The sequence below is a fragment of the Salvelinus fontinalis genome, chromosome 30 (genome assembly GCF_029448725.1).
Source record: "Salvelinus fontinalis isolate EN_2023a chromosome 30, ASM2944872v1, whole genome shotgun sequence".
Classification (NCBI taxonomy): Eukaryota; Metazoa; Chordata; class Actinopteri; order Salmoniformes; family Salmonidae; genus Salvelinus; species Salvelinus fontinalis.
This window is the reverse complement of record NC_074694.1, coordinates 20,789,817-20,806,609: the sequence shown is the minus strand read 5'-3', so window position 1 is coordinate 20,806,609 and position 16,793 is coordinate 20,789,817. Positions and strand designations below refer to the sequence as shown.

The following is a 16,793-nucleotide window of genomic DNA, read 5'->3' as shown; positions in this document are numbered from 1 at the left end:
CGAGGTCCGGCGCGCTATCGACTGTGCCGCAAAAGCATACTGGACTTCGGTCTAGAAAGTTGAGGGTTTGAGACTTGCTCCCTGCTGTTTCATTACAATACGTTAATGTTACACCCAGCGGAATGACGTTGCCACGAGCAGCGCCGCAGAAATTGCGATGAGTGAGATGCAAGACTTTTCGATGCTCTCTCAGTCTAGACTCTAGTATCTGTGCACGGGTTAACTTCACGCTGTTGTGGCGTGGTAGCCACCGGACCAAAACAGCAGAGAAGTTGAGCCTTGCGCTTCAACTCTCCTAGTTGGGGTTAATTGACCCAATATGCTGTTTACTTTATGTATTGTTGTGTGTTAATAACAATAAGACTACGTTACCCAGTAGGCTATGCGGGGGAAGGTGGTTGAAGAATGTCTTGCATGGCTAAACAAAGAGTTTTCTAGCTGAAGTATATGTTCATTAAAAGTATTTAAACCTACACCCTGGTTTGTCATTATACAAGGAGCAAACATAAAACGTTCGTCCTCATATTGCTGTCTACCTTTAACTAAATACTTTAATTTTCTTAATAAGTGAATATGAAAGCTTTCAATAAATTAAATGCTGAATTTACCTGTGAGGATGACAGCTCTGTCTGCAACTGTTGCAGCATGTAGTAGGCGCTGTAGTCTAGTTGTTTCATCTCACATTCATTATTTAGACGCAACTGGGTGAGAAGCGCTGTGCTTGATGTGAGTGTTTCATGGCAACCAGTATCAGATTTCCCCCTTTTTACTGTGAGAAAAGTACCATCGGTCTGCCACAAGAGGGTGCCATACACCGCAAACCGCTACCTCTATAACAACGTCAAACTGGGAGAACATTTCTTGATAAAAAAAGAGAGAACTTCGTTTTAATCTAAAATGTATCAATAGATAAATATACAGCTTGAACATGAGTTTAAACATCAAACATGTAGAGCAATACTTTTATACAAATGATAATTCAGTGACAGTAGTATATCTTAAACAAAATTCAAATACCTATGCTGTGATAAAGGTGAAACAATATACAAGTAAAGAACGAAACCATCACAGTTAAAATACAGAAAAAACATGTCAAGTTTCCATAGATATCAGGTGCAGAGGAGATGGTGAATGTGTACAGTACTTGCCATGCCAGTGAAATGAATGGGTGACATTAAAATATAGGATGTATTTCTAACCAATCAATCAGAGATCAATGCAGCATGATTGATAAAGACGATGCCATCATAGTAAGCACAGTAAAGTGTCTCAGCCTTTTAGTCTTGTAAAGGAACACCACACCATTCAGCTTTCAAAAAGCTCTACATAACTTAGGGCTCTATTCAATCCGTATCGCGGAAGTTCATCGTTACAGCATGATTCAAATTTAAAGGCAATGTTCCCACGTTAGTGGAGACTGCATTCATGGTAAACGCTGCAGATGTCAGCTCAATAGGAAATTAGCTTTAAAATTTGAGCGCAATCTGTAACACGTCAGCGATACAAATTGAATAAAGCCCTTAGAGAAACGCTATGTGAGACACTTCTTACCTAATTTAGTTATAACACAAAAGCCTCTCTGAACCTCCAAAGGCTGTTTTTATATACACTGAGTGTACAAAACATTAGGAACACCTGCTCGTTCTATGACAGACTGACCAGGTGAAAGCTATGACCCCTTATTGATGTCACTTGTTAAATCCACTTCAATCAGTGTAGATGAAGGGGAGGACTTTTAAGCCTTGAGACAATTGAGACATGGATTGTATATGTATGTCATTCAGAGGGTGAATGGGCAAGACAAAATATTTAAGTGCCTTTGAACAGGGTATGGTAGTATGTGCCAGGCGAACCAGGTTGTGTCAAGAACTGCAACACTGCTGGGTTTTTCACGCTCAACAGTTTCCCGTGTGTATCAAGAATGGTCTACATGGGCCAGCATCCGTGTGGAACGCTTTCGACACCTTGTAGGCCATGCCCCTACGAATTGAGGCTTTTCTGAGGGCAGAAGGGGGTGCAACTCAATATTAGGAAGGTGTTCCTAATGTTTTGTACACTCAGTGTATTCGTCACATATTTTTAAACCTAGCACCAGGGGCGCAACTTTCACTGGGAAAATTGTATTTTTGTCCCCTCAGTTTTATAATTGGAGCGTGATTCAAAACAAGGCAACGGTGTGCTTTAGGACCATGCGGACGCCTCCGAGTGGACGCCTCCGAGTGGACGGGTAGGCTGTTTGGAGTGTTTATCCAACTGGATAAAATAAAACAAATTATTGCCCCCCCCCCCCCCCCACACTTCTAAAACCAAAGTTGCGCCTCTGCCTAGCACATGCAACATTTGGGATTGCACATTAAGAAACTTTTCAACTCTTTTAGATTGACAGGTGTGCGCTTTTAAAACATCTCACATCCACACACATCTCATTATTCGTCAATTACATCATTCCATGTAAGGAAAGCTTTAGATTAAATTGGGTTTACTCATTTTATCAGATAACACAGATCCACAATTTGAGAAAGAGAAACTGATGTTCTCATAAGCCTTAAATAGCTAGTAGTTTATGCATGGTGATGGAGTAGAGTGAAGCATATTCCCTAACCTTGCTATTTTAAGGGTATTACTCAGCCCTGTTTCTCTGTCATGGCAAGGGGCCTTTAGTAATGGGTGTAGCTAGGTATACAATACCCTTGGTCTCTAGAAATGGGTGTAGCTAGGTATACAATACCCTTGGTCTCTACTAATGGGTGTAGGTAGGTATTAAATGCCCTGGGCATCTACTAATGGGTGTAGGTAGGTATTAAATGCCCTGGGTGTCTACTAATGGAATGGGTGTAGGTACAGTTGAAGTCGGAAGTTTACATACACCTGACATTTAATCCTAGTAAAAATTCCTGTTTTAGGTCAGTTAGGATCACCACTTCATTTTAAGAATGTGAAATGTCAGAATAATAGTAGAGAGAATGATTTATTTATTTCATCACATTCCCAGTGGGTCAGAAGTTCACATACTAATTGAGTGTATTTGGTAGCATTTCCTTTAAATTGTTTAACTTGCGTCAAACGTTTCGGGTAGCCTTCCACAAGCTTCCCACAATAAGTTGGGTGAATTTTGGCCCATTCCTTCTTGCAGAGCTGGTGTAACTGAGTCAGGTTTGTTGGCCTCCTTGCTCGCACACGCTTTTTCAGTTCTGCCCAAACATTTTCTATAGGTCAGGGCTTTGTGATGGCCACTCCAATACCTTGACTTTGTTGTCCTGGTCATTGTCCATTTGGAAGACCCATTTGCGACCAAGCTTTAACTTCCTGACTGTTGTCTTGAGATGTTGCCTCAATATATCCACATAATTTTCCATCCTCATGATGCCATCTATTTTGTGAAGTGCACCAGTCCCTCCTGCAGCAAAGCATCCCCACACCATGATGCTACCACCCCCGTGCTTCACGGTTGGGATGGTGTTCTTCGGCTTGCAAGCATCCCCCTTTTTCCTCCAAACATAACAATGGTCATTATGGCCAAACAGTTATATTTTTGTTTCATCAGACCAGAGGACATTTCTCCAAAAAGTATGATCTTTGTCCCCATGTGCAGTTGCAAACCATAGTCTCTTTTCGCACCAAAGTACGTTCATCTCTAGAAGACAGAATGCATCTCTTTCCTGGAGCGGTATGATGGCTGCGTGGTCCCATGGTGTTTATACTGTGTGCTATTGTTTGTACAGATGAACGTGGTACCTTCAGGCGTTTGGAAATTGCTCCCAAAGATGAGCCAGACTTGTGGAGGTCTACAATTATTTTCTGAGGTCTTCGCTGATTTCTTTTGATTTTCCCATGATGTCAAGCAAAGAGGCACTGAGTTTGAAGGTAAGCCTTGAAATACATCCACAGGTACACCTCCAATTGACTCAAATGATGTCAATCAGCCTATCAGAAGCTTCTAAAGCCATGACATCATTTTCGGGAATTTTCCAAGCTATTTAAAGGCACAGTCAACTTAGTGTATGTAAACTTCTGACCCACTGGAATTGACACAGTGAATTATAAGTGAAATAATCTGTCTGTAAACAATTATTGGAAAAACTACTTGTGTCATGCACAAAGTAGATGTCCTAACCGACTTGCTAAAACTATAGTTTGTTAACAAGAAATTTGTGGAGTGGTTGAAAAACAAGTTTTAATGACTCCAACCTAAGTGTATGTAAACTTCCGACTTCAACTGTAGGTAGGTATAGTTTACTCTGATCTCGGATATTCATCCTAGCCTCGATTTCAAACGGAATTATTCAGCTTCACTATTGTAAAACTGTGGTAAACATGTAATGAAACAATAGTGAAACGGAACAATTCAGTTTGGATCTACGCTGTGTTCTTCCGGCAATGTAGAGTAAAACATCCTATAAGGTTTGGTATCGCTCTAGCCTAACATATGATCCTACATTGAGGATCATAAAAACACGTTTACTGAAATTGAAAAACTTTTTGAAACAGGCTATGCTTGTGATTGATTATGTGGATATCTGAGCGATAGCTCTTTGCCAAAACAGCTTTTGACACTTGATTCTCAAAGAATGTAGCCTATATTCCACTTCTTCTTTACAACATTTCTTGTAGCTTCAAAAGATTGGCGGGATGCGGGTTAAATTACACATTTTAACTGTAAACCAAAATGTTCTAATTTGCATCTAATGCATAGCCCTATGCCAATACTCTATCACTACTGTAACTACAATGTTGTTTATACAGTTCTTTCCATGTAGTTACATAGGTATAATGTCAATTTAAAGGTATAATGTAAACCTTTCCACTCATATGAGAGGATACAGTTGAATTTTGTTTTTTTAAATACCATGATTTGTGAAATTTTCCAGACTATCATCTAATTGATGGACTACTCCTCTGGCACACAACACTGGAGAGATTATTAACTTAGTGGCGACAAGTGGAATGCTTCTTTGAGCTAAAAATGATGAGTCTATCTGTTTATGCCATCTATCCACTCCTCCATCCACTGTCTCTTCTGCCTTACTCACATTTTAAACTTTCAGTTTGAAAAGACCACACTTTGTGAAATGTGCCAAATTAAGGGCTCTATTCAATCTGTATCGCGGAAGTTCCCCGTTACAGCGTGATTGAAATGTAAAGACAATGTTTCCTCGTTAGCGGAGACGGCATTCACGGTAATCACGGCATTCACGGTAACCACGGCATTCACGGTAACCACGGCATTCACGGTAACCACGGCATTCACGGTAACCACGGCATTCACGGTAACCACGGCATGCCGGCTTTACATTTCTAGCACGCAATCTGTAATGCTTCAGTCATACAGACTGAATAGAGCTCTAACTGTAAATGAAATGCTCTAGCTACAGTGGTGTTGGTGATGTCTGCATCTGGACCATGGGTTACTTGGTAGTTGATGAGATGAGTTTCCTCTTTACTATATAAAGCGCTTTGAGGGTCTGGAAAAGCGTTACATATACAATCAATTAAAAACTTATTAGAACTCTTTTGCTTGGTTATCAGCATTTCTTCATGACAATGACAACTTCGATGTGTGCCAAAAATATAGCTCTGTTTATGGTGAAGGGAAGGACTACACATAGAAATAGAATGTTGACTTGAATGGGAATGTCCGCTCTAATAGTTATATTTCTATGGGCTTCCATAGGACTTGCTTTGGCTGGTTGCCCATATAGCTATCTAAGGGAGAAGGATATGTGTGAGATATTCAAGAGATATTTGTGAGCAGGAAACAGTACAGAATTATATACTATACTCATATACTATACTATAGATTATCTTTGGCCTCAAAACGAAAGGATCAACTTTGGAAACATAGCATCAACTCTTCTTATCAACTCGGACATCAGTGCTTTAAAGAAAAACATATAGATATGCTTACATTAGACTTCAAAAACCCCAACCAACCCTTTCTCGAAGCCCCAATTTAATACAATATGGCTTTAATATGTATAAAAATAAATTTTTGCTACTATTAAAACAGAGCCCTGAGGGTTTTCATGGTCTTGTCTGATAATATCTGTCATTTCCACTTCCTGTCACAGGACATCAATCTCCTTGGGTGAATTCAGGGAGGTGAAACACTCTGAACGTTGCAGATAGAAATAGAATGAATAGAGCTGATGCAATTCCCTATTCGGATATATGACAATCATTTCTGTTCTGCACGATACATTTCTATCTATGTTACAGCCTTCTGAACAGGCCCCTTCTTTAACAGTTCCATTCTGTTCTTTTCTGTTGGCAGGGAGTTACCTCCATAGATTTGACTGTCAGGAAGTTATCTCCATAAGCTCCATAGGGACTAATTAAATTATATTGTGAGTGTTGTTTTCATTTGGCACCAAACAGAAGAAAACAAACATTGGGCTTGTCAATTAAGAAATGCTAATTTCCATTTTCTGTTGCACTGAATTAGGGTCCTAATGAATACGACCCTAGCAAGCCACACCAACCATCACCTCAGATGTCTGTTCGTTTGTTTCCTCAATCCCCAGTCCCCCACCCACCAAAATGTCAAGTCTCCCTCCGAACAATCCGGAGAATATTTTTTTCTCTTCCACATATGGAAGATTGAAGGGCCCTTAGTCCTGATTGGCTGGCTGTGGTGAAAGCCCCCAGCTCATTGGATCCTCCATTGACCCAATCCCCAATTCCTGCGCTCTCATTGGCTTCTCTGTCTCAGTGGTTCTTTTCCACCCAATCCCAGCTCTCGTCACTGTCCTTCCTGTTTTTCTCAGCCTCGATGATTTCCCGGTAGCGCCGGCGGAAGAAACCCATCTGGGAAAGGGGGAAGGAGAGGAGGATGACAAGGAGAGGGGGAGAGAATAAAACCACTTGTTAGCTCAGGGTCAGTTGTGAGGTGTAGTGGCCAGATGTTTAACCTGTTAAGATTTATACGTCTCTATTCCATTATCGCTGCTCATATGGGCATCAACAATCAACAGTTGCTAGAATCTCAGGTGCAAAGGTTAGGGAGTGAGATGGACCTATGGCCAGATGTTTGACTCATGTCAGTTGTTCTTATAGTCAGCGGTTTCATATTGTTGTATGTACGGTATTATATACTGTAGGACAGTGAAAGACTGACAGTAAAGGTAGGAGGATAGGGTCTGCTAGCAGTGGGTTGGATTCAAACCCTCGCTTGCACTGGTGCATGCATCCCTGAGGCAGTGGCTTAGACTACTACACCACTCCAGGAGCCATCGTAGTCAGTTGTTCTAAGGGCTAATGGGAAGAAGCAGTTGCCAGTGAGGTGGACCTACGGCCAGATGTTTGACCTGTTAAGATTTACCAGTCTCTATTACACTGGCCACCAGGCAGCAACCACCAGGATAGAACCACATTGAATGAAGTTCAGAAAAGTGTCCAGACCAGGCTTCCATTGCTGGAGATGCACTGTTGAGGCCCTTTGCTCCATTAGGAGCTCAAGTGAGCTTCCGGGCCCTGCTGTTGTGTTGTCTTCCTTGTGCTTCTCATTTTTGATATTGTTTTATGTAGTTTCTACTATTCTAAATGTTATATTTGATGATGATGATGTGCTGATTGTATGTGGTACTGTCATTATGGTATGTTGTATCCCAATCTGACCCTCAAACCATCATGGTCACCTAATAATCCCCAGTTTACAATTGGCTCATTCATCCCCCTCCTCTCCCCTATAACTATTCCCCAGGTCGTTGCTGCAAATGAGAACGTGTTCTCAGTCAACTTACCTGGTAAAATAACGGTAAAAAAAAAAAAAATGTTGTCTTGTTGTCTTTTCTCTCTTGCATTGATCTCATTCATTTATCTCCGTTTGACCAGACCGTTTATTGACACAGACCTCTAGTCTGCGTCTCAAATGGCACCCTATTTCCGACAGATGTAGGATCTTAATTTGAGCCAGTTTGCTACAGCAGAAAAATAATCCTGTAGCAACATGAAACTGAATGATAATTAATGGGCATTTTTTTTAGGTGTTGATACAGTTTGTGGAAATTACAAACTTTAGAAGCCTTTTTTGAACCTTGAATACACCACAAGTTTGCATTTCCTGGCAGGAAAATTCTCAGCAACAAAAGAATGATCATATTAAGATCTTATATATAGTATTGCACTACTTCTGACCAGAGCCCTAAGGGATTCCCTATAGACCCTGGTCAAAAGTGGGGCACTATATAGGGAGCCATTTGGGACACCTCTGCCTCAGGAATTTCCAGAAAAAGGGAAATAGTGGACATGGCGCTTGTAAGAGGGGTTTATTTTGGCAAGGTGCAAGGACCTGGGCAAAGGGAGGGGGGACGGCTGGTGTTTCTCTCTCTCTCACACACACACACACACACACACACACACACACACACACACACACACACACACACACACACACACACACACACACACACACACACACACACACACACACACACACACACACACAGAGGATATCCCAGGACCAACATTCCAGGGTTTAGTCATGGTATTCCCAGTGGGAAAAATAAGGGAGTAGGAAAAGAGGAAAAGAATAGGAGTTTTGTGTGAAGAGAATTAAGAGGCCTCTTGAATGGACATCAGTGTGATTGCCATTTCCCCTTGTGAGATCTTTCTTTCATGTGTGTAGTATGGTGTGTGTGTCTGCTTGACTGTGTGTGTGTGGTATGTATGGTTGGTGTAAATTATAGTTAGTTCCTTGTTTAGTTCCTGGGATGGTTGTTAAAGACTGGCCAAGAGCACCTCCCCTGTGACTGACTGCATGCCGCTCTAATCCAAGAGAAGCAGCACTTCACAACTGGACTGTGTGAACCAATATCTGGACAACGTAGCACTGACAAAGGCTTGATGGCTGAAATGTGTTCATTGTGACTGCTGATAATAATTCAAAGTCATACCTTATTTGCGAGTGCTGACTGTCTTTTTCAGAAGAAATGTAGCACTGCCACAGACAAACCAAGAGGCTCTACACAAATTGCCTAATGTAGCTTGTTGTTTAACGAGCTTACGCATTAGCATGGGGAAAACATGTTCCTCTGACAATATGCCAAATGACATTAGCCAATGATGGCGACATTATACCAGGGCTCTCCGAACCCTGTTCCTGGAGAGCTACAGTCATGTAGGTTTTTGCTCCAACCCTAATCTAGCACACCTGATTCTAATAATTAGCTGGTTGATAAGCTGAATCACATTAGTTACAACTAGGGTTGGGGAGAAAACCTACAGGAGGGTAGCTCTCCAGGAACTGGGTTGGCGTGAAAACCTACAGGAGGGTAGCTCTCCAGGAACTGGGTTGGAGTGAAAACCTACAGGAGGGTAGCTCTCCAGGAACTGGGTTGAAGTGAAAACCTACAGGAGGGTAGCTCTCCAGGAACTGGGTTGGAGTGAAAACCTACAGGAGGGTAGCTCTCCAGGAACTGGGTTGGCGTGAAAACCTACAGGAGGGTAGCTCTCCAGGAACTGGGTTGGCGTAAAACCTACAGGAGGGTAGCTCTCCAGGAACTGGGTTGGCGTGAAAACCTACAGGAGGGTAGCTCTCCAGGAACTGGGTTGGAGTGAAAACCTACAGGAGGGTAAGCTCTCCAGGAACTGGGTTGGAGTGAAAACCTACAGGAGGGTAGCTCTCCAGGAACAGGGTTGGAGTGAAAACCTACAGGAGGGTAGCTCTCCAGGAACTGGGTTGGAGTGAAAACCTACAGGAGGGTAAGCTCTCCAGGAACTGGGTTGGAGTGAAAACCTACAGGAGGGTAGCTCTCCAGGAACTGGGTTGGCGTAAAACCTACAGGAGGGTAGCTCTCCAGGAACTGGGTTGGCGTAAAACCTACAGGAGGGTAGCTCTCCAGGAACTGGGTTGGAGTGAAAACCTACAGGAGGGTAGCTCTCCAGGAACTGGGTTGGAGTGAAAACCTACAGGAGGGTAGTTCTCCAGGAACAGGGTTGGAGAGCCCTACATTATACATTACCATGACACAAACTACAGCAATTAAAGTTGGTAACCAAGTATAGTCCATACAATTCGCTGTACTGCAGAAGACAATGTGTGTTTGTGTGCGTGTGTGTGTGTGTGTGCAAAAGTCGGAGTGTGTGTTACCTTCCAGAGCAGCACAGCCAGCAGTAGGAAGATGAGTATTCCCACCAGTAGGCTGATGGCAATGATCCAACCAACAACATAGCCCCTTGGCTCCTGGCTGTGGAGCGCCTCGAACACCAGCTGCAACACAATCAAACATAGCCTCAAACACAGACACACAGAGACATCCAGCCAACCACTTAGCCCCTCAGCTCCTGGAACACCAGCTGAAACACGACAAGAAGACAAATAGACTCAGACGTACAGACACAACAAGATTACAGTCAAACACAAATATATACACTAACACTCATCTGGAAAATATGAGTTGTTTCTGAAATATTATGTATACCTACAACTATCCTAACTTTCCCGAGTGATGGAAATGTGAAAGATGGGAAATTGGAGGCTACAGACAAGATTACATTGGAAACACAGAGAAATACTGTACACTAACCAAGATCACATTACAACACAGACAGACACACGGACACACAGACTCGAGTTTAAAATAAAACCCAGAGACCTACTCACCTGTGTCTCGTTATCTAGAAATACCAAAGATCCAAAGCTCTCTATGAGAACTGTATCAGTCTATTTCTGACAGACAAACCAGACCACAGAAGACATTCATATTGGACTGTGGCCGAATCCGAATCCCAAAGGGCACTCTGTTCCCTAACGAGTGCACACATTTTGACCAGGGGCCAATGAGCGCTGGTTAAAAGTAGTGCACTATGTAGGGAATATTGCAGCCACAATGGGAATATCTTCTACGGTCTGGTGGAGTTTAAGAGAATCAAATGTTATTGGTCACATACACATATTTAGCACATGTTATTGCAGGTGTAGTGAAATGTTGTGTTCCTAGCTGCAACACTGCAGTAGTATCTAACAATTCACAACAATACACACAAATCTAAAAGTAAAAGAATGGAATTAAGAAATATATAAATATTAGGACAAGCAATGTCGGAGTGGCATTGACTAAAATACAGTAGAATAGAATACAGTACATATGAAATGAGTAAAACAGTATGTAAACATGATTAAAGTGACTAGTGTTCCATTGTTAAAGTGACCAGTGATTCCATGTCTATAAGGCAGCAGCATCTAAGTTGCAGGGTTGAATGACGACTGCATGATGATGCCATTTCCTGGTTGATAATAGCGTCTGCTGTGAAATGTCTTACTTTTTAAACAGGCTCACGGGAAGTTCCTTTTTGGAACAATAGTTACAGTATTACTTGGTCTCTGTCCCAAATGGCACCCTATTCCATTTAAAGTGCACTACTTTTGATCCGGACCCATAGGGCTCTGGTCAAAGCCCTAGTCAAAAGTAGTGTGCACTATACAGGGAATAGGGTGCCATTCGGAATGCAAGCTTGGCTGTGTCAGAGACTGGAATGTCTGGAGGACTATTCCAAGGTGACTTTTAAAAGGAGTTGGATGAAGCAAGAATGTCTGAGAAAGATAGAGGATCCCATGGCGTTAAATGATTTCAAATCAATCATACAATTGCAGCATTCTTGTTCTAAATTAAGAAACCAGTAGAATATTATGTTGCATAAAATACCTGATACCCATCTACATTTTAAGTGTTTAGTTATTTCATTGTACATGTGAACGTATTTCAAAACATGAATCAAATCAATCCTACTATTGCATCATCCTCACACAGTAAGGCCACAGATAATGTGCAGCAGAATATTATCTGTGGCCTTACTGTGTGAGGATGATGCAATAGTAGGATTGATTTGATTCATGTTTTGAAATATGTTCACATGTACACAAATCAAAATTGGAGCTATGTATATAGCCATTTCAGTGTATATGACATGAGATTTTAAAACAACATTGTAACAACTGTTTGGTCAGCTCATTTATGAATTTAAGAGAACTGGTTTGTTAAATTCAAAGGAGAACTTCATAACAAACATTCTCAGTCTGAACAAACAGACAGTCTGATCCCACTATAAATTATAGGTCTAAGTCATTTTTGCCTGCTTCCCATGACATTAATTCACAATGACCCACTAAATTATCTGTGTTTACTCTGACAAAATCCTTAGTTGACTTAACTCTTCATAATTTAGCTAAGTGCCAACGTCCAAGGCCAGAGAGGGGGTGAGCCTAAATACTGTCTCTGGAGGGGAGACGTGGTCTCACACACGCGCACACACACACTACTATAGGTGGCAACCAGATAGTGTGTGTGTGTGTGTGTGTTTTTGTGTCTGTGCTTGATTGAGCTTGCCTGGCTTAATGGCCCAATTGAACTGCAAAGCTCGCACATCTGACACTCCAGGCAGGCTAGAGCAAACGCTCCAAATATGGAAGAAAGATCAGCGATAGTGTTTGAACCCAGGGCTGGGTCTGGGTTGAAGATGGGAAACCCTTCTATTATCCCTCCATCCTAGACATCAGGCTTCCACAATAACACACCATTCCAACTGGAATATATGGTGCATAGCGAAAAGGAAAATGACCATGAAATATGTAAGAATTTCACCTCTTTAAACTGTAACGTGTTCCGTTAAGAATACTGTCAGGATACGTCACAAATGGCACCCTATTCCCGATATCGTGCACTACTTTTATGATCAAAAGTACTAGCACTATATATAGAATAGGGTGCCATTTGGGATGCGTACGCAGCGTTATCAAGAGTGTTTCACCGTGTGAGACTCCAGTCCTCATGGGATTTAAGGATGCAAATGTGGCATGAAAATGCAACACCGGCCGAACAACCGAGACGTAGAAGACAGAGACCAAGAAGATGACTAGGATAAATCTTCTTTAACTGTCACTCCTCCTGAACGCTTTCCCACATTTGTAAAAAAAATCCATTGTGGAATTCTACCTTGTCATTACGAATGCCAAATCACTTGCGTGTGTGTGCAATGGAAACGTATGTTACATTCTGATCTGTACTCTGACTGACTCCAGCTGAGTTTGTGCTGTACTAAAAACGTTGAAAAATGTCTACGCCTACGGGTACTAAAACTTAAGGAACCATTTAAGGCGAGTCTTCTATTGCTGAGCTTTATAACTCATACATTATTTTGTTCTCCCATCATTTACCAGGGCCTGTTTGCATGGCACGGGTGATAAACTAAATCTTGTCAGCTGTTGATAAGTAGCAGGCTTGCTGGGAAAAGGGCCTCATCGCAGTAAAGATAAACCAAGACTACTGCACCCCGAGGGAGCACAGGAACTACGAGCTGGAGCCTGGAGGTCATCAATGTAATCAGCTGAGAGGATCTGGGACGAGGGGATGCCGAGCACTCGTCACTTCATTCCACTGGTCCACAGGCACATCCAATCACTCAACGCAGAGGCCTGCTGCCCTGTGTGAGTGTGTATGTATGTGTGTGCTACCCTGCTGTCCTTGAGGACTCACCCCCCAAAAATACAACCCCCATGACATCCAGGTTGAGCTGGTTTCCTGCCACCAGCTGCTCCCCAGGCTTAAATCAAGATTCAGCTTCTAGATTCACCCCTCACGGCTGGCTGAGGTACAGCACCTAATAGTATTAAACTGGCTGTCTCCCTGACATCATGTTGTGTCTACTACATGCTGAAACTGATCCCCTCAAACACGCTGATTGGGTCACACATACTGTAAAGTGCTTTTCAGTAATACATCTGTCTGAGTGATGTTCTTACTGAAGTGTCTTCTGATAGGCCCTCTGGTACCTCCATGGCCCTCCCGTCCACTCTCACGTTACCCCTTGTCACGAACTGGATCAGCGACGAGCTGTCCTGTAGGTGTGTGAGGAGAAGGGGGAGGGGGGATAAATAGAAGGTGGGCGGGGGTTTAATACAACTTCCTTCAGATCCATAATGGAATACCAATATACTTGTGTAATAACCATGTACAGTAATAACGTAATAATCATGTAATAACTATGTAACCACCATGTAACCACCATGTCATAATCATGTAACCACCATGTAACCACCATGTCATAATCATGTAACCACCATGTAACCACCATGTAACCACCATGTAACCACCATGTAACCACCATATAACCACCATATAACCACCATGTAGCCACCATGTCATAATCATGTAACCACCATGTAACCACCATGTAACCACCATGTAACCACCATGTAACCACCATGTAACCACCATGTAACCACCATGTAACCACCATGTAACCACCATGTAACCACCATGTAACCACCATATAACCACCATGTAGCCACCATATAACCACCATGTAGCCACCATATAACCACCATGTAGCCACCATGTCATAATCATGTAACCACCATGTAACCACCATGTAATAATCATGTAACCACCATGTAACCACCATGTAATAATCATGTAACAACCATGTAACCACCATATAACCGTCATATAACAACCATGTAATAACCATATAACAACGTAATATGTAATAACCATGTAACAACGTAATAATATGTAACCACCATGTAATAATCATGTAACAACCATGTAACCACCATATAACCGTCATATAACAACCATGTAATAACCATATAACAACGTAATATGTAATAACCATGTAACAACGTAATAATATGTAACAACCATGTAGCCACCATGTAATAATATGTAACAACCATGTAACCACCATGTAATAATATGTAACAACCATGTAACCACCATGTAATAATATGTAACAACCATGTAACCACCATGTAATAATATGTAACAACCATGTAACCACCATGTAATAATATGTAACAACCATGTAACCACCATGTAATAATATTTAACCACCTGTTAAAGGAATTTTGATTCCTGTTTATCAACCAATTCAATTAAAACACTCTGCCCGTAAATAAGAATTTGTAAGATAATGATCAGCCAAATGGACAGAAACCAGTCTTAAAATCAATCAATCAATAGCGTTTATTCTCGAGAGTACTGATCATAATACATTTTACATCAGGTTATATAATAAAGATGATGTTATAGGTTTTAATGTCCAACCTCCTCTCGGATACAATGGCAATACAGTTTGAGTTCTCATTACTGTCTGCCACCTGTTAAACTATCGACAACCAACCCAAGGTCTTTCCCCTCCCTGGGTAGAGACATCATTCTAGCCTGTCTGAAGATAAACCCATTCTTTCTAACAAGGAACACATAACATTCAACATTTATGATTATTCATTCTTACAGTAGTATTCTGTTTAATTATAATTCTAAGTCAAATGTATACATATTTTAGTCATTAAACACAAAAATCCCATAACAACACCATGTAACCACCATGTAATAATATGTAACAACCATATAACCACCATGTAATAATATGTAACAACCATGTAACCACCATGTAATAATATGTAACAACGTAATATGTAATAACCATATAACAACGTAATAATATGTAACCACCATGTAATAACAACCATGTAACCACCATGTAATAATATGTAACAACCATGTAACCACCATGTAACCACCATGTAACCACCATGTAATAATATGTAACAACGTAATATGTAATAACCATATAACAACGTAATAATATGTAACCACCATGTAATAACCACCATGTAACCACCATGTAATCATCATGTAATAAGTAATAACCATGTACTAATGTAATAATCATGTAATAACCATGTAACAACAATGTAATAATCATGTAATAACCATGTAATAACCATGTGCGTACCCGATTCAGTATCTCTGTGTTTAGTAGAAGTTTCACATCTATACTGATAGCATCCTCTTTGGTCTGGGAGCCCAGAGTACATGAGATGGTTAAACATGCTCTCCCTGGCCGGTCACAATCCTGTTGGAGAGAGAGATGAGGTAGAGAGACAGTGAGAGGGGGAATTGGGAGAGAAAGAGAGAGAGCGAGCGAGCGAGATGGAGAGAGAGAGAGAGGAAGGATAGGGATTGAGAGAGAAAGACAGACAGAGAGAGAAGGGGGAGAGAGAGAGAGAAGGGGGAGAGAGAGAGAGAAGGGGGAGAGAGAGAGGGAGAGGGACAGAGAGAGAGAAAGAGTGGGGATAGAGAATGGGAGGGAGAGAGAAGGGGGAGAGAGAGAGGGACAGAGAGAGAGAAAGAGGGGGGGGGGTAGAGAGCGGGAGAGAGGACAGAGAGAGAAAGAAGGAGAGAGGTGAACAGTTGTTACACTGCAACACACATCATACATCAGCAGGGGAAACACCTTCAGTGAACCCGAAAACTCCACTGACTGACTATCCCAAGTGTGTGTGTGCATGCATCTGTCTGTGTGTGTGTTCATAGGTGCGTTCGTGCATGAACCTCCCTCTCTCTCTGTATGTGTGTGTCTGTATGTTTGCATGAGTGCGTCTGTGTGTGCAACTTTCTCTTTGTGCCTATGTGTGTGTGTGTTTCTCTCTCTGTGTCTGTGTGTGTGTGTGTTTCTCTCTGTATGCGTGTGTGTTTATTTACCAGGACCCTGCGGCCAGACTTGGTGAAGAAGGCGAAGATGGTGTGGAAGATATTCTCTCTGTCCTGGGGGATGGTACAGGGCTGGGGGTTCCTGTGGGGGGTGCAGTTCCCTCGCCCCTCCGCCACCTGGGGAGATGGAGGGAGAGGGGGAGGGAGTTTGAGGGAGGATAGGAGTTGGAGAGAGAAATATCTCAGAATTGTTCAACAATATACACATTCTACAAGTAAGTAATAACAGAGGACTCTCCCAAGAGCCCAATAATGTTATTTTTAAGACACACTGATGTTCATACAAATATATTTCTCATA

At 41.9% G+C, this 16,793-nt stretch overlaps 1 protein-coding gene across 1 annotated transcript in view; it reads right to left on the bottom strand.

The window, feature by feature from the left end:
* Window positions 1-950: 950 nt before the first annotated feature.
* The window catches only part of LOC129828781 (integrin alpha-9-like), a 138,332-nt gene continuing 122,489 nt past the window's right edge, over window positions 951-16,793 (bottom strand). The window contains exons 24-28 of the mRNA XM_055889983.1: window positions 16,485-16,610; window positions 15,736-15,855; window positions 13,736-13,831; window positions 10,088-10,207; window positions 951-6,804 (exon numbers count right to left, since the gene is read on the bottom strand). Coding sequence (XP_055745958.1) covers window positions 6,706-6,804; window positions 10,088-10,207; window positions 13,736-13,831; window positions 15,736-15,855; window positions 16,485-16,610 — 561 coding nt within the window. The 3' untranslated portion in view covers window positions 951-6,705. The remainder of the gene's footprint in view (window positions 6,805-10,087; window positions 10,208-13,735; window positions 13,832-15,735; window positions 15,856-16,484; window positions 16,611-16,793) is intronic.